This window comes from Chiloscyllium plagiosum, unplaced genomic scaffold, assembly GCF_037043375.1.
Source record: "Chiloscyllium plagiosum isolate Xiang-an unplaced genomic scaffold, Cpla_swu_hap1 HiC_scaffold_3, whole genome shotgun sequence".
NCBI classification, from domain to species: Eukaryota; Metazoa; Chordata; class Chondrichthyes; order Orectolobiformes; family Hemiscylliidae; genus Chiloscyllium; species Chiloscyllium plagiosum.
Window position 1 is genome coordinate 4110894 of NW_028270141.1, and position 22673 is coordinate 4133566.

Below are 22673 nucleotides of genomic sequence, written 5' to 3' on the forward strand. Positions count from 1 at the left end.
GTGACCCCTGACTTTGTACTCCCCTACTCTAGGGAAAAGGACGCTTTCATTCACTTTATATCTGCCCCTCATGGTTTTATAAATTTTGATTTGCTCACCCCTCAACCTCCTATACTCCAGTGAAAGAAACCCCAGCCTATCCAGCCTATTGTTCTCACTCAAACCCTCCATTCCTGGCAACATCTTGGTAAATTGTTTCTGAGCCCTCTCCAGTTTAATAATATCCTTCCTATAGCAGGACAACCAGAACTGTAGACAGTACTCCAGAACAGGCGTCACCAATGTCTTGTACAACCTCAACATTATATCCCAACTCAGATACTCAAAGTTCTGAATTTATAAATTTATCATTATAAATTTAAATAAATTTATCAAGGAATTAATAAAACAAGTAAAATAGAAGAGGAGTTGTCCATGTCTATTCAGGATGAATAACGTGAAGGGGACAAACACAACCTAGTCTTAGATAAGCAGTCTGGAAACTTTCTACAGTCTCCCTCATTTCAACATGAGATGAGCATCTCCCTCTGCCTTGGAGATAGGTTTCTATTTCCCACACTGGCTTATTTTTGTTTAGAAAATTGGATTAATAAAGCAATCCAACCAGAGGAAAATGTAATGAGGAAGATGTATTCTGAAGGTGGGTTTGCAAAGTTGCAAGGAATGACTTGTAAGAATTATAGTTAGTCTTTTCGTGCTATAGAACATGAATTTTAATGAAAAAAGACACATTTTGTCAAGATTTTTATCTTGCATTCATCAGAATGATTGAACAATAAAAACAAAAGTAAAGAGAAACTACCCACTGTAGGAGAGAAAAGAGTTGAGTGGTTGGAAAGTGGACTCTGATTGGTAGAAGTATTGCCATGGTAAATGCACCAGTTAATGATGACTGATATTTAACTGTAAACTTTTGTTTAAATTTTAAATTTAGGTAGGCGACTGTGATTGGTCAAGGCATTGCCCTGATTCAGAGAAGCATCATTCCTAATGAAGGGCTTTTGCCTGAAATGTCGATTTCCTGCTCCTTGGATGCTGCCTGATCTGCTGTGCTTTTCCAGCACCACACTCTCAACCCTGATTCAGAGACAACCTATTTGGTTTAAAATCTGGTCCTGTAAAGCTAGTTTCGTGAGTGATGTTAATTGTATACATACATTAAGTACACATCAGAGACACCTTTCCAGGAGATGACTCTAAGAAAAAGTGAACAAACAGATGAGAGCTATCAGAAAGATAAAGGCTGGATAAGGTACAATAAGTTGCTACATGTTTGAGAAAAGTCTTGTGTTTTAGTGTACCTGCATTCACCCAGTTCTGAACTTTATTCTCCGGTGGTCGGTAGATGAACTTTCTCAGGGAACCAACAGCATGTGAACCAACCAGGGTGTACCTGCCAAAAGCACGGCAGTCTACCACACGGATATTAAGAGGAGGGTGAAGAAGTTCATTTTCAGGCAGATCCTATAAACAACATGACAGAACGGTGTTAAGAGAAAGAATATGTTTGCCACATCAGAGAATAAAGTTAACAGGTCAGGTAGCAAGTGTGCAGAGAAAACAGAGTTAATGTTTTGGGTCCAGTGATCCTTCAGACTTCAATACATTACCCAAAATGTTAATTCTGATTTCTCTCTGCAGGTGCTGCTGAAACTGCTGAGTTTTGCAATAAATTCTGATTTGTTTGATTTCAAGCATCTGCTGTTCTTTGTTGTCTATTTAAATAATATTAATTTAACAGACTGTAACATTGGTGCAGTTATTACGGTTCTCATATCACAATACATCACTGAGATTCGACTTGAGCACTGAGTGATACAGCTCATCTCTGTAGCAATCTCCTTGGAGAGAAATGTTAACTTCCACTTGTAGCCATTACCACAAATCAATTGTTAGAACTGCTCCCAAGGAAAATGTATGAGAGACAGGGGTGAATAAAGATTGAAGTGAGAATACTCTGGGTATTAGCTGGTATGACATTCTCTATACTTTCCTGCACCACAACCAAACAATATTTAGACCAGAAGATATCGGAGCAGAAGTCTGTACTGCCCTTCAATGAGATCGTGGCTGATGTGATAACCCTCAACTCCACTTTCCTTTCCTTTCCTTTCCCTATAGCTCTTGATTCCCTTACTGAATAAAAATCTACATATTTCAACCTTGAATATACGGAATGATTCAGCTTCAACAGCCCTGTATGGTAAAGAATTCCACGGATTCACTGCTGCCCGAGACAAGAAATTTCTCCTAATCACTGTCTTCAATGTTAACTCACTTATTCTGAGTTTATGCCTTCTAGTCCTAGACTATCCCACAAGGGGATACACCTTTTCACATTTACCCTGTCAGTCCCCAAAAGAACCCCTGTGTTTCAGTCAGGTTGCTTCTCATTCTTTTAAATGAGAACTGGCCCAACCTATTCAATTTCTCCTCATAAGACAGTTTCTCCAAACCCAGTATCATTCTACTGACCCTCGTCTGGATTACCTCCCATGCCAGGATATCTTTCTTTAGATATGATTTGGAGATGCCAGTGCTGGACTGGGGTGTACAAAGTTAAAAATCACACAACGCCAGGTTATAGTCCAACAGGTTTAATTGGAAGCACTAGCTTTTGGAGTGCTGCTCCTTCATCAGGTGGTTGTGGAGTATAAGATGGTAAGACACAGAATTTATAACAAAGGTTTACAGTGTGATGTACCAGTGTGATGTATCAGTTATATCGTACTGTAAGCTTTTGCTGTAAATTTTCTGTCTTACAATCTTACACTCAACAACCACCTGATGAAGGAGCAGTGAAGGCTGGGCCCAGTATACGGAAAGAATGTGTTATTTTTCCTGGGTAATTGCCATTGGGGCAAATGAAAAACAAAGAGTAATTCTCTTGACAGTTTGTGGACCCTCAGCTTTCTTGGGTATTAGGAGCCTAACTTTCCCTGAGGCACCAGATATTAAATCCTTTCAAGAATTGACGGATTTAGTTATGGAATACTATGACTCCAAGCCTCCTCTAATTCTGAGATGCTATCGGTTTTACTCAGCAGTTCAAGAACTGAGAATCAATATCTGGATCTTTGACAAGGTTAAGACGACTGGCAGAGGCATGTGACTTTGGACTTAATGAGATGCTAAGAGACCTTTTGGTATATGGGATTAATGATGTAACAATGCAAAAGCACCTACTAGCTGAAACCCAACTGGACTTCAAACAGGCACTGCAACTGACCTCAGCATTGGAAAATGTGGCAAGTGAAACATGTGAGTTGCTACTAGTCTCTTGTACTAGTGGAAATACCTTGTCCACAAACTCTATCTAGGCTACTCAGTATTCTGTAAATTTCAAAAGTTGCAAACATGGCGATGAAGAATAACTTTAATCATGGAGCTTGTTTGCTTAAAATTCAAAATAGGATGATTAAACTATGAATAGTCATCCTCTGTCATCACCTCATTCAAGTCAACTCTTTGAAATAAAAGAATGATGTGATTAAGGCAGAAAATGGGGCACGTGATATACAGTCCACACAGCTCTATATAAAACATTGACATTCAAGATAGTCAGTCCTTACCACTTCAAAATACTTGACCAAGGTGCTGAAATTTGGATTTTTCTTGTAATTCTGAATGACTGCAGACTGCACACCCTTCCCAGCACATTCAATGTCAACCCGTGGCCTATCAACCTGTGCCAGATTCACACGCTTCAGATCTCTCAGACCCCAAAAGAGAATCTGTAAAAAATAACAAGAGATCTTCTACATCAAGGCAAATGGGTATGTAAGGAGAAATAATGTTGTCCTATTGCTCCAGGTCAGATCTTTTACTGTCTTGAATTAAGATCTGTTTGATATATTCTCATAATCAGATTTCAGGCTTGTGTTTAAATCACATATGAGATCTTCCTTCAATCCAAATATTTGGTGAGCACAGTGAAGAACAAAGATGAAGCATTACTACTTTTGCCTGAAATAACTTGGTGCTTAATTCTATTCCGACACAGATTAGATAAGCAATGCTGTTTTTAAAATTTTAAAAATGTGCTAGAGAACTTCTGCAGGTCTGACCACATTTATGGAGAGAGAGAAACAGGGTTTACAAATTTGACTTTTCTTCAGAACTGCTCCCGATGAGGAAACATTCTCTTTACATCTCCCCTGTGAAGATTCCTCAGGATTTCATATGTTTTAATCAAATCATTTCTAAACTCCAGCAATATAAGCCTAGCCTGTCCAGCCTGATCTCATGACTAACCTCTCATTTCAGCTATTAGGCTGGTAAACCTTTTCCGAATAACCTTCAATGCATTTACATCCTTGCTCGATATCTATTGGTGTGTTTCTCAGACTATCTGATGTTGGGCCTTAGTTATGGGACTGACTCATGTTCTACTGCACAGTCCCTCAATATTCCAATGTGTCAAATTATTGGGTTGACTCAACTTCTAATCATTTACCCATGACCCCTCCCAATCCCTCCTCTGCCCCACCTCCACCACCACCACTGACTAAATATGTCAGAAAGATTACTTCCCTCATTTGTACAGAATTTGTATTTGTACAGAAAGCTGGCAGATTGTGATCCACCATCTAAACTGTGCATTAGGAATTTTTAGGAAGACCTTTCACTCTTAACCAGTCCACCTACCATGTGGTTGACTCCCTGTGTGTAATCAGGTCAAACAATGATGTCTGTAAACACAACAAATGCTAACCCTGTGATTTTCCATGTAATAGTCTTATGTCTGTAATAGTGCTGAGGCTGTCAACACTTACTGCCATTTCTCTGGCAAACTGACTGAAATCTCTGGCATCTGTAAATGCACAGCTCGACACTGAAATCCTTAGGTTCCTATCAGTGATACCTGCTCCTCAACAGGATGGACTGTTCTAATCTTGGATGTAGTCAATGCAGAATTAATGATCTGTCATGAATATCAACATTCTCTCTGTAAAATCCAATGGAAATGTTAAACCCTACTTGATCAGGCATAACTCATTTTTAACAACATACTAACTCATCACTGAACTCTGCTCCTGAAAAATTGATTTATACAAATATGGAATTTCATTCCGTTAGATGGACATTTGGAATATAGCTTATGTTTTAAAAATAAATCATTGTTTCCTGCCAGTCAGACCCAAATAATGTCATCATCACTGTGTGCTGGCACTGTACTGGAAACACAACTGGATGCTATGTGATTGTTACTCCTCTTGCTGTCTCATTTCTGTTCTCTTCTGCACCCCACTCTCCTCTTTCTGTACCACCCCTCTCTCCCTCCACTTGCCACTTTGATTCCCATACTGCTAGCTATCCCTTGCTGGCTTTGGTATATAAATGTTGCAAGGTGACATCCCAAACGATCCTTAATCTCAATCTTAATGTCCCAGTCTTTCTGTTGCTTTCAGAACAATAATTAAACTGTGGGAAATTATTCCTATTTTTTTGTCTGCTCTGCAGAGTGAGAGTTCTTCAGTTTGATCAGGCTGCCTGCACTATTACTGAATTCTGTGATGTTGCAGTCGAAGAAGCCCATGTTCAGGAACTCCCTAGATCCTCACAGGCAGCTTGTATCGAGGTCAGTCAGGTGTGCGCTGCATTGCTTTGTTGCTGACCACACAATCCAGGCCAGTGCAGTGTTTGGAACATGGTGAAAGGGTTGCCCACCTCAATCCTGTACTTGCTCAGCACAGGCCGGATTCCCTTCGGTACCGGGAGAATCGGACCACGCTCAGAGTCTGTTGGACCATCAATTGGTGGCAGATTATGTTTTCCTGAAGGAGGAATCTGCATTGAAAAATAAAAGTATGCGTAAGTAATTTTTAAAGGAAACATCTGAGATGATCTGTCTGCAACACCCCCCCCCCACCCCCGCAAATAGAAATGAAAGAAAAAGCAGCATCTGCAGTTCTTTTGCAAATCTCCAGATTAACAAAATCAGTGAAACTTAATATTGCCTCTGATTTGGGAAGTGGGTCACGATAAAATCATTTTCTTCGTCTCAAAGGTGAGGCAAGAACATAAATCATTTCAAAAGGCATTACCGAGCCACATGTAAATAATAAGCCACTGTAACCTACAACAAATGACAATACCACACAGGAACAGGCCCTTCAGTCCACCAAGATGAAACATAACTTTTCTATGACCTCAACCGAACAAAAAAACATCTGGGAGACAGTTTGAAAGAGGGAAAGAGGTTGCAATTGTGAACTTCTGTTATGTATTGGTTCACCTCTTCAAACCTTGGCTCTCACCATCTGGATGCACAACAACAGCAAGTGCTTGGGAATCACATCACCTTTAAGTTTCTCTCCAGGCCACACACTATCTAGACTTAGGGTATGTGTTATTTGAACAACCAATAGATTTTTGCAGAAGGCAAAGCGACTGTGGTAACTCCTATGAAATCATGCACATATCCAAAAGGTTCCACGTGCAGGATGATTAGCAAAACACAAGGCTAAGGAGTTTCAAGGTAAAATGGGAATGGATGAGATGGATGATACAGACAGAAAATCATGAATATTCATTAGAATGGTCAAAAAGTGTGGTGCTGGAAAAGCATAGCCGATCAGGCAGTATCCGAGGAGCAGGAGAGTTCACATTTCAGGCATAAACCCTTCATCAGGAATCGGGTGTATGCCTGAAATGTTGACTCTCCTGCTCCTTGGATGCTGCCTGACCGGCTGTGCTTTTCCAGCACCACACCTTTTGACTCTGATGTCCAGCCTCTGCATCCTCACTTTCTCCTATTTGTTAGAAAGGTTAACTTGGCAAATGAGCTTGTTGCTGGACTCCTCCCTGATTCTAATAAGCATCAATGTTTTGGTTAAATATTCTGTTAGTAGTCAGCTAGAGGGGACAATAGAAGACAAGGAAGTAACGTGGGACTTATGAGGATTTGTGGAGCAAGTAAAAAGATGGCAAAATGTTGATAGCCAAATGGAAAGATAGGAAACTTTGTGATCCATAAATTACTTTCAAATAATTAGAATGAAATTCAAAAGGGCCTAACTCGCTAACTGTGCCCGATGTCTCATGTTTCAAACCAATATGGAAAGGCAGTGGTGAACTGTGTAGCTATGCAGAGTATAAATTCCTCTACACCCCCATGATGTGCAGGAGAGGCACTGTGCTGGGAAACCAGACTCCCTGGCCTTCTCTCAATCACGTTCTTTTTGGCAGCTGATTAGCTTCAGTCTCAATTCAGTCAGCTGTCCTCTTGGACCATGAAATAAAAGTTATCTCAAATCACTAATGTACTGCATTGTGACTCTGTCACTATCTTGCCATCCATAGCTGGTTTTATCTGTTGCTGTTTGATCCAGGAGCTCTCTGGTTGTAAACTGAGAAAGGGGAGGTGCAACAAGCCCTGGGTGCCCTTATACATGAGGCACTGAAGGTGTACATGCAGGTACAGCAGGCCATGACGGCGATAAAAAGTATGGTGGATTTCAAACCAAGAGGATTCCAGTAGAGGAACTGGGTGTCTCGCTGCACTTGTACAGACCTTTGAGAGACCACACCTGGAATATTGTGTGCAGTTTTGGTTTCCTTATCTGAGGAAGGATATGCTTGCTAGAGAGGGAGTGCAGCAAAGGTTTATCAGATTGATTTCTGGACTGATGTCTGAGAAGAGGTTGAATCAGTTAGCATTATACTTGCTGGAGTTCAGGAGAATGAGGAGAATCTGAGAGACCTATAAAATTCCAACAGGACTTGGAAGGGGACTTGCAAGAAAGCCAGTCCGGATGGCCACTCCCAGAACCAGGCATGACAGTTTAAGCTTAGAGGGTAAACCATTTAGGACCGAGATGAGGAGAAATTTGTTCATACAGAGGATGGTGAGCCTGTGCAATTCACTACCACAGGAAACAGTCAAGGCCAAAACTGTTTTTAAGGAGGAGTTGTATAAAGCATTTCAGGCTAAAGGGAATGTGCAGGATAAATGGGAACAGGCTCTTGAGTTGGATGATCAGCTATGATCACATTGAATGGCGGACCAGGTTGGAAGGGCTCTTATTCTCTATGTTTCTGTGACTCCCATGTAGGCAAGCACACAATTCATGTAAGAGACTTAGATACAGAACTACTAAATGGGTTCAAATGGTAACAGAGATTATTTTTAATGTTAACAGAAGCAAGTAGATCAATGACTTCAATTAGAAGTGATTAGAAAGATCAAATATGAATGCATTGAGCTTTTTAGTGAGAAAGTCAGGGACCCACAATGTGCTTTCAGAATCATCTGTTTGTATCGCCTGTCCATTAGATGGAAGTAATATCAAATTTGAAATGCAATTGTTTCACCTTAATTCTTCACTGGTAATGACTTGAATTAAAAGTCACTGATCAAATAACGGAATCATTGTAGGCTTACGCAATGTTCTGTTTTACTTCAAAATAATTCTGTTGCATACAGGACAGGACACACAATCCCATTGTATTTTCATTTTCCATGTCGTACGCACACCACCTCCAGACAGTCTTCAGTTAGAGGAAAGTGAACAAATGAAAATCTGTTTTGTTCTTTTATGATATTAATAACTGCGTCAATATGTGCTCAATTCATAGGAAGAGCACCTGATATAGAGACGGGGGTTTCAAATACTTGGGAATGATATGGTTTTATTTACAAGCAGCAGTAAAAATCTCTGTGATACTGTGACCTGAGCTACCTCTCTTCACACTTAAATGAATCATGATACAAATCAGAGACACAGGTCAGCCAAGTATTAGGTGAAGGGATAAATGTAGGGGAATGGGTCTGGGTGGGTTGCTCTTCGGAGGGTCGGTGTGGACTTGTTGGGCCGAAGGGCCAGTTTCCACACTGTAAGTAATCTAAATTTTAAAAAAAACTTTAGGTGTATTTTCCGGTCTGTGCTGAGTTAGCTGGGTGCTATAACTGGACCTTGTATTGTTATTCAGGAGGGGTATAACTTTTATCAAAATGAGATCTCGCAGCAGCTGGGGAGACAGAAACGGAGTTCGCATTTCAGGTCAATAAATCTTCATAACATCTGAAAGGCCATCAGCCCGAAACACTAACTCTGCTTTCTCTCTGCACAGAAGCTGCCAGACCTGCTGAGTTTCTCCAGCACTTTCTGTTTTCATTTCAGACCTCCAGCATGGGCAGGATTTTGCTGTTGTCTTGTGGTGGTGATATCATATCCAATGCTGCAGCAAGGTAGCTTTGTGAAGATCTCCACTGAGTATAGGATTAGACTCACACCATCCAGTGGACAGGCTGACAAATGAAGAAAGCTTTGCTGAACTGGGAGGTAGACTTGTGAGGGAACCCCAGCATGATCACTACCTTTAAGTAAGGAAGGGAAGATGAAAGTAAATGAGAATAAAATTGGGCCCGTTATCTTTACAACCATGGAGAGAAAGATTAGACCAGTGGAAATAATATACTTATTCAATTATTTGATATTCCTAGCATTAATTAACAAATTACAAATAGGATTTTGTTGATAGTTCTAAATGAGAATTCCCAAACTATGAATCTAGGCAGCTGAGGTTTCACTTTGGTCAGAAAAGAACTCTAATGCCACCGTCACCCTAGGCCTCCAGCAGGTCAATGAAAAGATCTAGGAGAACATGCTGAAGGAAGCTAAACAAATGTAATCAAGAGTTAAAGAGAAAATGCTGGAAAATCTCAGCAGGTCTGGCAGCATCTGTAAGGAGAGAAAAGAGCTGACGTTTTGAGTCTAACTGACCCCTTTGTCAAAGCTGGCCCCAAACACTCATTTCAGATTAAGCAGTGTTTCACTTGTACTTCTTTCAATTTGGCCTATGGGGTCTCCTCTATATCGGAGAGACAAAACGCCGACTGGGTGATCGCTTTGCTGAGCACCTTCAGTCTGTACGCAATCAAGTCCCGGACCTTCCCGTGGTTTGCCACTTCAACACCCAATCCTGCTCCCATGCCCACATCTCTGTCCTGGGTCTGCTGCAATGTTCCAGTGAAGCTCAACGCAAACTGGAGGAACAGCATCTTCCGACTAGGCCCGTTACAGCCTGCTGGTCTCAACACTGAATTCAACAATTTCAGATGATTTTATTTCATTTATTTTTTTTAAATATTTTTTTTCACTGTTCTGTACCTCTTATTTCTTGATTGTGTCTCTTTCTCTCGCTCCCCACTCTCTCATCACCTTTTTATCTCCTTTTCCCCCTTTGTTACCCTTCTCCCCTGTTTTCCATTTTGCCTCTGCTTCACCCCTCCCTCCCCCATCCCCCACATATTTTGTCACACAGCACTGGCTTCAGCCTTGGTCACTCACAGCTCCTAATCTCCCTATAATCTCTCTATGTACTGTCATTATCACCTCTTTATTGCTACCTTTGCTTCTGGAGCCATGACTCACCTTCTCTCAGCCTCGTATAAATACCTCCCAATTTCTCCCCTTTTTTTAGCTTTGACAAAGGGTCAGTTAGACTCGAAAAAAACTGCTGAGACTTTCCAGCATTTTCTCTTTTGGTTTCAGATTCCAGCATCGGCAGTAATTTGCTTTTAATCAAGAGTTATTTCCATTCGGGGCAGCATTACCTGCAGGAGTTCAAAAGCAGCTAGCAAGTCTCCAGCAGTGGAATTCCCCCGGTAGATCTGATAATACTCTAGTGGTGGAGGGAAGCGAGGAGGACAATACTCTTCTTCTGCCATCTTCACTATAGGCTTTGCAAATGTTCGGCCAATGTACTCCGCTTTTCCCTGCAAAAGGTACATTTGTTAATCACTACCCAACACAACTGAAGTAAACAGAAATACATGTAGACATCCAGGTTTCCCAGATGTTCTTCTTTGGCCAGTATGCAACATCAGACTGTGACTTTGACAAGAGTTTCTAACTAACATTTCTGAATGGAACATATCAGGACTTAACACTAATTTCATGCCACAGTCAAATATTGGAATCAATTCAATTACTTTTTTTAAGACTAGCATTATTGCTCATGCATGTCTAATCTGGGAATTGTGGCAATTGGCACTTATGTTATTGTTGAAGGATTTCTATTCACTATATCTGCTACTCCTCTACAGTCCAACTAGATTTCTACTGACATTATCAGATTTATTTGATTATTCTTACCGGATCTATGTCAAACTTTGATGGCTGTTTTATTTGATGTAATGTTGTATTCAAAAGATGAAACAGTGATAAGGTTATAATTCTTTGTAGAATGAACTAAACCTATTAATTCTTTTTACTAAGAAAAGAAACATTCAAAAACCTGGAATTTTCCCAAAGAGAGTTCTTCCATTAGTTGACTTAGTGAAATACCTCCACAAATTAACTTCTAACTATTCAGTCCCTGGCTTCATCGGTACCGATTTTATTTTGAGAAATTTATATTTTGATGTCTCCTTTAAAGTGATGATATTGTAATAAGCAGCATTACTGCAGATTAACTGCAAGTTAAACACACAAACTACTTCCTTGAATAAAACTAAAATAATTTCAGTTCACACAACAAATGACTTGAAAGATATGCTACATCAGATTGTCAATCTGAAATTTTCAATTGAAATTCAGTACTCAAGGTTTTTGAATCAAGATGCATTTTCAGATGAGGAAAAATAAACATCATGATTGTAAGCATTTTTAGGATGAGTAATTTAACAGCACTAAGTCCCAATGGATAATTCTGTTTGAGAACTTCAGAATAACTAAGCAATGACATGCAAAACCGAAACTAGAACAATATTTCATAGTTAATTATGAAGCATGTTTGCATTTGCTATTACTAATATGTGTTAGCATACTCATTTAATTGGTTCTAAGTCACTTTGAACATGATGGTGTCAAGAAAATAAATCCATTCTCTTGGTTTTCCTCCATTATTTGCCAATTTTTCTCTGCCTTTCCTTTCCTGAAGCTGCCAATTCTGTATGCGAGCAGCAATGTATCCAAATAGTTATAGTGTGTGCACTGAAAGGACTAGCTTTGATCTTCTAGTTGTTGGTGATGGAGATACACGGATTGCATTAGTCCATGAGTATGCAGACCATTGGGTTAAATAATTCAGCTTTCACTGCTGGTCCACATTGTCATGGATGCTCAGGTTTAGGCTTTTAGATTTGTTCTGTGCTCGACCATTTTCAAAGAGCGAAATGGTAGGAATAAAACATCAGTGAAGATATAAATACCTGTACTAGATTTTGAAATTTGGAGGGGGAGAAAAACAGAAATCACATGAAGTCTTGAACATAATAATCCGAAGTGTTTACTTAGTTCAAATATATAGTGCTGTCTGTGACTACACAACTCACAGCAGTAGATTTAAAGATGCAACAGTTTTCATGTTGTTGCATCTTTTATATTGAGCTGACTAATCTAGTGAAATTCTATTCTAAAACTACTCAAATCACAGCTATCAGAACAATGCGCACTCTACTTAGCCCATAATACACAAGGTGTCCAGCAACAGAGGTAAATTAAAAGAAAGCAGAAACATATCATCAGCCTTTACTTACCATCTAAATTATTTATAATGGGAAAAATTTAAACTTCTAAGAAGGAAAGGTTGAACCGCAATGACTTAAAAAAAACATTTTCAGCTCTAAACACACACAGGTTTCAATTTCTCAATTCAAAGTTGTCCTGTATATCTGTTTAACATGGTTAATTGCATAAAAAATGTTGAGTTTCAGCTGAACCATTGTGGAAGGTGATATATAATCATGGAGAATTCCATTTCTCAACACATTTGGTGTGAGGGGAAAGAGGCAGTGCTGGTCTGTCTCTGGTAATGTAATGTCGATCCTGCTAACTGTTCTTACAGAGACTTTGTTGTTCTTTATAAAGGAATCCATGAATTGCACACATTCCCACTTTCTCAGCTGAATAAAGTTGTACGAAGAAGAGTGATCTTCTGGAGGACAAGGTTGTAGTAAAGTTAAATGAATCAGTTTCAAGGAGGTTTCAACTGTATCAGTTAAAAACCCAAACTTCTAATCTTTGTAGCTATTAAGAAACTAAATAGCCAGGCTCTCAGGATACAAAGAGAAAGATTGATTTTAACTTGTAGTGATGGTGGAAAATCAGTCGCAGCAAATTGTTTGCCGATTGTACACCTGATCTGATTTTCAATGAAGTGAGAAATCAGATAGAGTATAATGGATGGTTAAAGGACTCTTGTGGTACAATGGTAGTGTCCCTAGCACTGGGCTGGGCAGTCTCAGTTCAAATCTTACTGCATCTGGTTAATTAGAAACTATCTATAAATAGTTCCACACCTCAGGAAGGACAGACTGGCACTGGGGTGTGTCCAGCGGAGATTCACACGGATAATCCCTGGAATAGTAGGCCTAACATACGATGAACGGCTGAGGATCCTGGGATTGTATTCATTGGACTTTAGAAGGTTGAGGGGAGATCTAATAGAAACCTACAAGATAATGCATGACTTAGAAAGGGTGGACGCTGGGAAATTTGTTTCCGTTAGACGGAGAGACTAAGACCCGTGGGCACAGCCTTAGAATTAGAGGGGGTCAATTTAGAATGGAAATGAGGAGACATTTCTTCAGCCAGAGAGTGGTGGGCCTGTGGAATTCATTACCACGGAGCGCAGTGGAGGCCGGGACGTTAAATGTCTTCAAGGCAGAGATTGATAAATTCTTGATCTCACAAGGAATTAAGGGATATGGGACGAATGCAGGTAAGTAGTGTTGAAATGCCCATTAGCCATGATTAAATGGCAGACTGGATTCAATGGGCCGAATGGCCTTGCTTCCACTCCTATGTCTTATGGTCTTATAATGGATAGCAATGAGGTGCAGTGATAATATCCTTATCTCTGAGCCAGAAAGTGTGGGTTCAATCCTCATTTGTCCCAAGTTTATCACAACATGCTTTGAACAGATTGATTAAAATGACAATAATGACAACTAATGAAGTATGACCTTATTTGGTCACCATGGAAGGCTAAAATCAGCCCCTGGTTGATAGGGATGAACAGAATCTGAATCGATTCAATAGATGGTTGAAAATTAATCAGTCGAGAGTGTGGTGCTGGAAAAACACAGCAGGTCAGGCAGTATCTGAGGAGCAGGAGAATCGACATTTTGGGCATAAGCTCTTCATCAGGAATGAAGCCTTATTCCTGATTGAGGGATCCTGCTCCTCGTATGCTGCCTGACCTGCTGTGCTTTTCCAGCACCACACTCTCGATGCTGATCTCCAGCATCTGCAGTGCTCACTTTCTCCCCCTTGAAAATGTAAACAGTCCATTTGAAGGTGAGTAAATGCAAGATAGTGGACATTGGAACTGAAAAGATAAAAATGTGGATATAGAAGTGTACAGAAGCAATTAATGACAAAGATGTGTTGCAGTGTTCAATAGAATGAGAGGTATATTGACTTTTCTATGAATGAAGGTGTTCATTGATTCAAGGAGCTTTTAGTTCATGCCGTATGTTCTTGCAAACCACCAGGAACCATGACAATCTTTGTACATGCTCAATTAAGCAGATACACTAACTTATATTTTTATGAAACCATTAATATTCATTGTAACAGTGAAAAATATTCATACACATACTGACATGACTGGAATTTCTAACTGGCTGAAAAATACAATCATTAGAACTCCTTACCACAGTATCCTGGTCATAAATTTCAATGACCACAATGGGAGGGTCATCTCTAAGTTCCTGTGCTTCACCATACAGCTCAATGTTATCAAACACCAGCAACTGGTCCCATGTCGGACAGAGAGTCTCCTGTAAAACCTGTGTATGACAGATTGATGAAACTGAAAACCAATTCTACATATTTATAATTTCAATGCCATAACAATTTCCATTGTTCATCACCAACGTTGCTGTCCTTGGTCTAGGGCATGCCAAACTTTCTGCTGTTATACCATAGTTTCTTCACAATTTTACCAGGTATGTAAGGACATTGGGGCAGTGCTATCTGTAGGAAATGTTTGTGGGTGACCTTACCTTTTACAAATTCAAACATCTGCCCCTTAAATCACTGGCACTGAACTTCATATTAGCCTTGATTTTAAGCGTATCAAAAGAAAATAAGCATGATTGTGAATCTTCATTGAAGGGAAAGTCAAAAAAGACTGATACATACTTTTAAACTAAATAAACAGGGTGTCCACTACCTTGTATGTTATTGTTGAACTGAGAAGGTAGGCTGATGATAGGCTCCTCTGCTCCTACCAATGCCGATCTTGAGGCTAGTATGGTCTGTTTATTCAGTCCTCTGATCTAAATCTGCAGCACACCAGCACAGATTGAAGGAACCCAGGCTTATGCTCCCATCTGAGCCCTCTGTGTCACTCTATGTAGGGACCACCCCAGTTTAATAATCTAAAATAAAACAGCTCCTGTCATTGTTGTCCCAAACTAAAGTGTTTTCACATCAAATATCTGATCAATATTTTAGGTTAGTGCAGTGGAAAAGCCAATACAAATTATCTGGCAAGTCCCATACTCATCGTTGACTGTTTACCCAGATGTCAGGAAGAAATATATTTGCAATGAAACTGGCTGCCCTCCAGGTACTTATAGGGACTATCACTCAATTAATTTATTAAATTTCGATTGTGGAGATGTCAATGTCATCAGAAAGGTCAGTATCTGTTGCCTATCTTTGGTAGTGAAATGCCTTCTTAAACAAAAGAAGTCCATATCTACAGAGCTATTGGGAATCATGTTTTTGGTAAAAGCTAAACTAGTATGAGCTTTTATTTCCTGCAACTGTTTTCTCTTTTGGTTCTACTAATCCACCAACCTTGCTTGGGGCATCTCTTTGTGGGAAATTCTTGTCTGTGTTTGTAACTACTCCCTGCAATAGGGAACTGCTGACTGGATGGGAGTGGATTGATCAGTTGCATTTCTTGGTGTTAACAATGGAAATTGTATCAAGTTGGAGAATTTCTTTGACAGAAAGCATTCCATTTGGGTTGTACGGTGCGTAATTACCTCAGTGCATTGGCTTTGTGTCGAGAAAAAGACACGGGCAAAAGGATCAGACAGGCCACTGCTGTCTGCAGCACACAGGCTCCGTGCTTGGTACATGTGAACTCGGAGCTGGAAGAGCTGCTTCTCTGTTTGGGTAATTAACAAAAACCCCAATAAGAATTATAACTTAATTCAACTTTGACAAATTAAATTTTATTATCACTGCCTAAACATTATGGACAGTCCATTTTAAACAAAAATATCTTCTATCTTCAAAGAACTTCATGCCTTGAAAGGAGCAACAATACTTTTGTCAACTTGCACAAAATAAAGTGGAAGACTTTTTTTTAACTCAAAATAACTTTATGTCGTTTTTCATCTTCTTTCCTCCAACTAACTAATCCTTCAATTATATAGAAGCACTAGCTTTCAGAACGCTGCTCCTTCATCAGGTAGTAGTCACCATCAGCAGCTCTCCAAAAGCTAGTGCTTCCAAATAAACCCGTTGGACTATAGCCTGGTGTTGTGTGATTTTTAACTTTGTCCACTCCAGTCCAACACTGGCTCCTCCAAATCATTTCAATGACATGCATGATGTTCTGAATGCTGCACTGGTTAAACATCTATTTTCAAACTCAGTACTTACTGATATAGGTCAGACTTATAGGAGGGAAGGACTGTAACCCCTGACCCTGAACCGCTTTGTTTTCTTCGTATCCACTGGGCAGGCCAGTCAGGAAATCCTTGCGTTGCTTATTTAATCCCAGCCAAAAGTAAACCTCGATTTTAGCTTGAACAGTCCAACCTGCAGTGCCAAAGCCTCGCTTTCCTGGGAGCTGCAAATAAGGCAAGTCTATATGATGATTTAAACAAAGTGAAAGCGATTCTGCAATATAGTGACTTTGAGAGGGAATCTGCTTCCTGAAAACATGCTTCATGAAGTAAGTGGCTGAAACATTCTTTTTTGGATAATCCCAAGCATTTTAATGAGAGTCATAAACACATAGAATTCCTACAGTGTGGAAACAGGCTATTTGGCCCAACAAGTCCACACTGACTCTCTGAAGAGCATTGCACCCAGACTCACCGCCCCACCCACCCTATCCCCACGTTTCCCATGGCTAATCCATGGACAACGGTCCTCTGAAGAGTAACCCACCCAGACCTATACCCTATTACTATACATTTACCCCTAACTAATGCATCTAACCTATACATCCCTGAACACTATGGGCAATCCACCTGTCCTGTACATCTTTGGACTGTGCCAGGAAACCGCAGCATCCGGAGGAATCCCACGCAGACACTGGGAGAATGTGCAGACTCCACACAGACAGTTGCCCGAGGCTGGAATTGAGCCTGCTGTGCCTAATTGAATCTTTCCCCGTTTCCAAAGCGTGCATTCCATTTTCTTCCAATCACCAACAATATGGAAGAAATAACAGGATCACTAGGATACACAAGTGACAGTTGGCAAGGCTTTATAATTGGCCAATGGTTCTTTAAGATTGGAATGTGGAAAGAGGTTTAGGGGTTTCTGACTGTAGCAAAATCAAAAGCACAAAGTTCCCATTGGGAAACCAGCACTCCACCACAAGCCTTTCAGCAGCAAAATCAGAAAATTTGGGAGAAACTCAACATCTCTGGCAGCATCTTTTGAGAGTGGAAATGGAGTGAATGTTTTCAGCTCAATTTGACTCTTCTTTCAAACTTTCAGGGGGGTGTGAAAAGGATGTTTTTTATGCTGATTACAGAGGAGGCAGGAGTACTGAACGGATGATGAGGGCACCAGCGCAGAAGACAAAGTGAATGCTATTAAAATAGAGAGAGAACCAAAAGTGTAATTAATAGGTGTAAAAGAATGAAAAGCGTTTTCACCAGGCTACCTTCGCAATGCTTACAAAATGTTGCACATAATCTGAAAGGAAACGAGTCAATCATTCAAAGGTGGATTGACACAGGAAAGAAGACATATGCCCGAAAGGAATAAGAACAGTTTCAGGAGGAATTTTGCACCAATAGAATTGTAAAGCACAGGAAGAGGCCACGCAACTTACTGGGAAAACTTAGTCTGTTCAGTCTCATTCCCACACAAGTTGCTTTTCCAAATATTTATCCTTTTTTTCATTCATTCATGGGTCCTGGATGTCACTGGCTAGGCCAGTATTTATTACCCATCCCCAATTGTGCCCAGAGGACATTTGAGAGTCAATCACATTGCCATAGGTCTGAGTCACACGTAGGCAAGACCAGATTAGGGAAGGAAACCTTCCATTCTTTATGGGCATTAGTGAATCCGATAGGTTTTCTTTGACAATCAATAATGGTTTTCTGGTCACCATCATACTCCTGATTTTTATTGAATTAAAATTCCACCAACAGCTGTGATGGGATTCGAACCCAAGTTCGCAGAACATTAGCTGGGTCGCTGGATTAATAACCTTGTGATAATATCATTATGCCATCACCTCCCTTTTAAATGTGTTATAAGAGACTCCAGGAAGACAGGATAGTTTTACTATCATTGTGATGATGCACTTGTTTTCCTCCACCTTATTTTGTATTTATCTAAAGTTCAGTACTATTCAGGTGATTGAAGTCTGAGCACTGATTGTGGAAATGTTAATGGTTATCGTGAGGAAGAAGAAAAAACAAACATTCATCTATTTAACACATTTCATAATTTCAGGACATCCCAATACAATTCACAGCCTGTAAAACATTTTTCAAAGTGAAATTCATGAAATGTCAGCATTCAGATAGTTTAAAAACAAATAAAGTTAAATCATTTAATTCCTCTTCAGCCAATTCAATCTCTACAACTTGATTTTGAATGTAATTGCATACCAGAGCTTTGTATCCATTCAGAATTGGAAAATCCTTGTTCTTTTCAACCTTTGTGATGCTGACATTTTATATGACATATTAAAACAGGGAATTAGATTAAAACCTCAGAAAAACATGAGACTTTTAAATGTGTTTCTATAATGTGAATGATTCTGTTCGAGCAGCACAAAATTGTTCACCACCAGTGGTGATGATGTGATGTAGTTGGTTTTCACTTTGAAATCCTTCTGCATTATTGTTGCATAACTATCGTACTGTATTACTGCTGCATAACTATCGTACAGCATTACTGCTGCATAACTATCATATTGTATTACTGCTGCATAACTATCGTACTGCATTACTGCTCCATAACTATCGTACTGCATTACTGCTACATAACTATTGTACTGTATTACTGCTGCATAACTATCGTACTGCATTACTGCTACATAACTATCATACTGCATTACTGCTGCATAACTATCCTACAGCATTACTGCTGTATAACTATCGTACTGCATTACTGCTACATAACTATCGAACTGTATTACTGCTGCATAAATATCATACTGCATTACTGCTACATAACTATTATATTGCATTTCTGCTGCATAACTATCGTACAGCATTACTGCTGCATAACTATCGTACTGTATTACTGCTACATAACTATCATACAGCATTACTGCTGCATAACTATCGTACTGCATTACTGCTGCATAACTATCGTACTGCATTACTGCTACATAACTATCATACTGCATTACTGCTCCATAACTATCATACTGTATTACTGCCGCATAACTATCGTACTGCATTACTGCTCCATAACTATCGTACTGTATTACTGCTGCATAACTATCGTACTGCATTACTGCTCCATAACTATCGTACTGCATTATTGCTGCATAACTATCGTACTGTATTACTGCTGCATAACTATCATACAGCATTACTGCTGCACAACTATCGTACTGTATTACTGCTGCATAACTATCGTACTGCATTATTGCTACATAACTATCATACAGCATTACTGCTGCATAACTATAGTACTATATTACTGCTACATAACTATTGTACTGTATTACTGCTGCATAACTATCGTACTGCATTACTGCTACATAACTATCATACTGCATTACTGCTGCATAACTATCCTACAGCATTACTGCTGCATAACTATCGTACTGCATTACTGCTGCATAACTATCGTACTGTATTACTGCTGCATAACTATCATACTGCATTACTGCTACATAATTATTATACTGCATTTCTGCTGCATAACTATCGTACAGCATTACTGCTGCATAACTATTGTACTGTATTACTGCTGCATAACTATCGTACTGCATTACTGCTGCATAACTATCGTACTGCATTACTGCTACATAACTATCGTACTGTATTACTGCTGCATAACTATCATACTGTATTACTGCTGCATAATTATTGTACTGCATTACTGCTCCATAACTATCGTACTGCATTACTGCTACATAACTATCGTACAGCATTACTGCTGCATAACTATCGTACTGCATTACTGCTGCATAACTATCATACAGCATTACTGCTACGTAACCATTGTACTGCATCACTGCTGTGTAACTATCGTACTGCATTACTGTTCCATAACAATCATACTGCATTACTGCTGTGTAACTATTGTATTGCATAACTGCTGCGTAACTATCATAATGCATAACTGCTGCATAACTATTGTACTGCATTATTGCTGCGTAACTATCGTACTGCATTACTGCTGCATAACTATTGTACTGCATTATTGCTATGTAACTATTGTACTGCATTACTGCTGAGTTTGTAATCCTATTGCATCTTCTGAATTGAAGATCATGAAGACCTATTGCTGTGCTTGTGATCATAGAGGGGGTGTATTTTAACCTGATTTGCCCCGTTGCGCTGAGTGCTCCTCCAGGCTCTACAAGGGAAATCAGAGCTCATGTTCCCCTTGGGCTCACTCCAACCATCAAACGGAACCCCTTAAGCCTCTGCAAACTTAGATCAATGTTGGTAATAGAATGGGAATGGGGGCTAATCCTTTTTATTATTGGTCAAAATCTCCCAGGTGGGCTTCCTGTTTCTAAAGAACATTAACTCTTTGGGCTCCAGGAATTTGAATCCTCCCGATAATCCTTGCTTTAGAATAGCAGCTGTTTAGAGTCTCCAAGTGGGATGACATTACCTTGAGAAAGACAGTCTTAACTTTGCCACAGTCTTTGCCTGTTTCTTCATCCACTATGGAATAAAGAATATCCTTGGATGGAATTCGAGCATATGCAATCCGTTTGTTGTTGCTCATCATCCAGATGAATATTTCAGGGATGCTGTGCTGAGGCTGCAAAATCAATTCACTGGATTAGTAAAGGCATTGAAAGAAGCTACTTCTAAAATAATGATGGAGGGGTGAGGGTTAGGACGCCTGCGCCAGTGTATTCAAAACAAATTGAAAATTGAAGAAGGGGGCCCACTGTTATAATCTGTAAAATACAAACATTGGTTTAGGAGAAAATAAGGACGGGTGAAGAGAAGATGGAGTGCAGCGAGGATGTATGAGAGAGACTATGAATTATTCTGCAAATACATCAGTGAAAGGAGAATGGTAAGTTCGCCCCTGAGAGGAGAGAATAGCGAGTTACCTGAAATGAGCAGAGATACTTAAATACTACAAAGGTGAAACTCTACAGATTCTGGAAATTCAAAAATAAAACAGGAAATACTGAAAAACTCTGAAAATCTTATTTTTACACTTATTTTCTCTAGTTATTCTTTAACAAAATTATTCAGAATTAACTTTTGACCAAACAGGTAGATGAGAGTAAACCGATTGATGTGGTGTATATGGATTTCAGCAAGGTGTTCGATAAGGTTCCCCATAATAGGCTATTGTACGAAATGCGGAGGAATGGGATTGTGGGAGATGTAGCAGTTTGGATCAGTAATTGGCTTGCTGAAAGAAGACAGAGGGTGGTGGTTGATGGGAAATGTTCATCCTGGAGTCCACTTACTAGCGGTGTAACGCAAGGGTTGGTGTTGGGTCCATTGCTGTTTGTCATTTTTATAAATGACCTGGATGAGGGCGTAGAAGGGTGGGTTAGTAAATTTGCAGACGACACTAAGGTTGGTGGAGTTGTGGATAGTGATGAAGGATGTTGTAGGTTACAGAGAGACATAGATAAGCTGCAGAGCTGGGCTGAGAGGTGGCAAATGGAGTTTAATGCGGACAAGTGTGAGGTGATTCACTTTGGTCAGAGTAACCGGAATGCAAAGTACTGGGCTAATGGTAAGATTCTTGGTAGTGTAGATCAGCAGAGAGATCTCGGTGTCCAGGTACACAGATCCTTGAAAGTTGCCACTCAGGTCGACAGGGTTGTTAAGAAGGCATACAGTGTTTTAGCTTTTATTAATAGAGAGATCGAGTTCTGGAACCATGAGGTTATGCTACAGCTGTACAAAACTCTAGTGCGGCCGCACTTGGAGTATTGTGTACAGTTCTGGTCACCATATTACAAGAAGGATGTGGAAGCTTTGGAAAGGGTGCAAAGGAGATTTACTAGGATGTTGCGTGGTACGGAGGGAAGGTCTTACGAGGAAAGGCTGAGGGACTTGAGGCTGTTTTTGTTGGAGAGAAGAAGGTTGAGAGGTGACTTAATAGAGACATATAAGATAATCAAGTGTTAGATAGGGGGGACAGGGAGAGCCTTTTTCCAAGAATGGGGATGGCAAGCACGAGGGGGTATAGCTTTAAATTGTGAGGTGATGGATAAAGGACAGATGTCAGAGGTAGTTTCTTTACTCAGAGAGTAGTAAGGGTATGGAATGCTTTTCCTGCAACGGTAGTAGATTCACCAACTTTAAGTACATTTAAGTTGTCATTGGACAAGCA

The 22673-nt window shown here is 39.9% G+C and overlaps 1 protein-coding gene across 5 annotated transcripts in view; it reads right to left on the reverse strand.

The window, feature by feature from the left end:
- The window catches only part of otofa (otoferlin a), a 436145-nt gene that overhangs the window by 76971 nt on the left and 336501 nt on the right, over window positions 1-22673 (reverse strand). For all 5 annotated transcript variants that reach the window (XM_087977131.1, XM_087977125.1, XM_087977118.1 and 2 more), the window contains 9 exons: window positions 20973-21125; window positions 16578-16767; window positions 15953-16077; window positions 14612-14743; window positions 11103-11126; window positions 10562-10723; window positions 5671-5790; window positions 3573-3734; window positions 1302-1464 (listed from right to left, as the gene is read on the reverse strand). In XM_087977131.1, coding sequence (XP_087833257.1) covers window positions 1302-1464; window positions 3573-3734; window positions 5671-5790; window positions 10562-10723; window positions 11103-11126; window positions 14612-14743; window positions 15953-16077; window positions 16578-16767; window positions 20973-21125 — 1231 coding nt within the window. The remainder of the gene's footprint in view (window positions 1-1301; window positions 1465-3572; window positions 3735-5670; window positions 5791-10561; window positions 10724-11102; window positions 11127-14611; window positions 14744-15952; window positions 16078-16577; window positions 16768-20972; window positions 21126-22673) is intronic.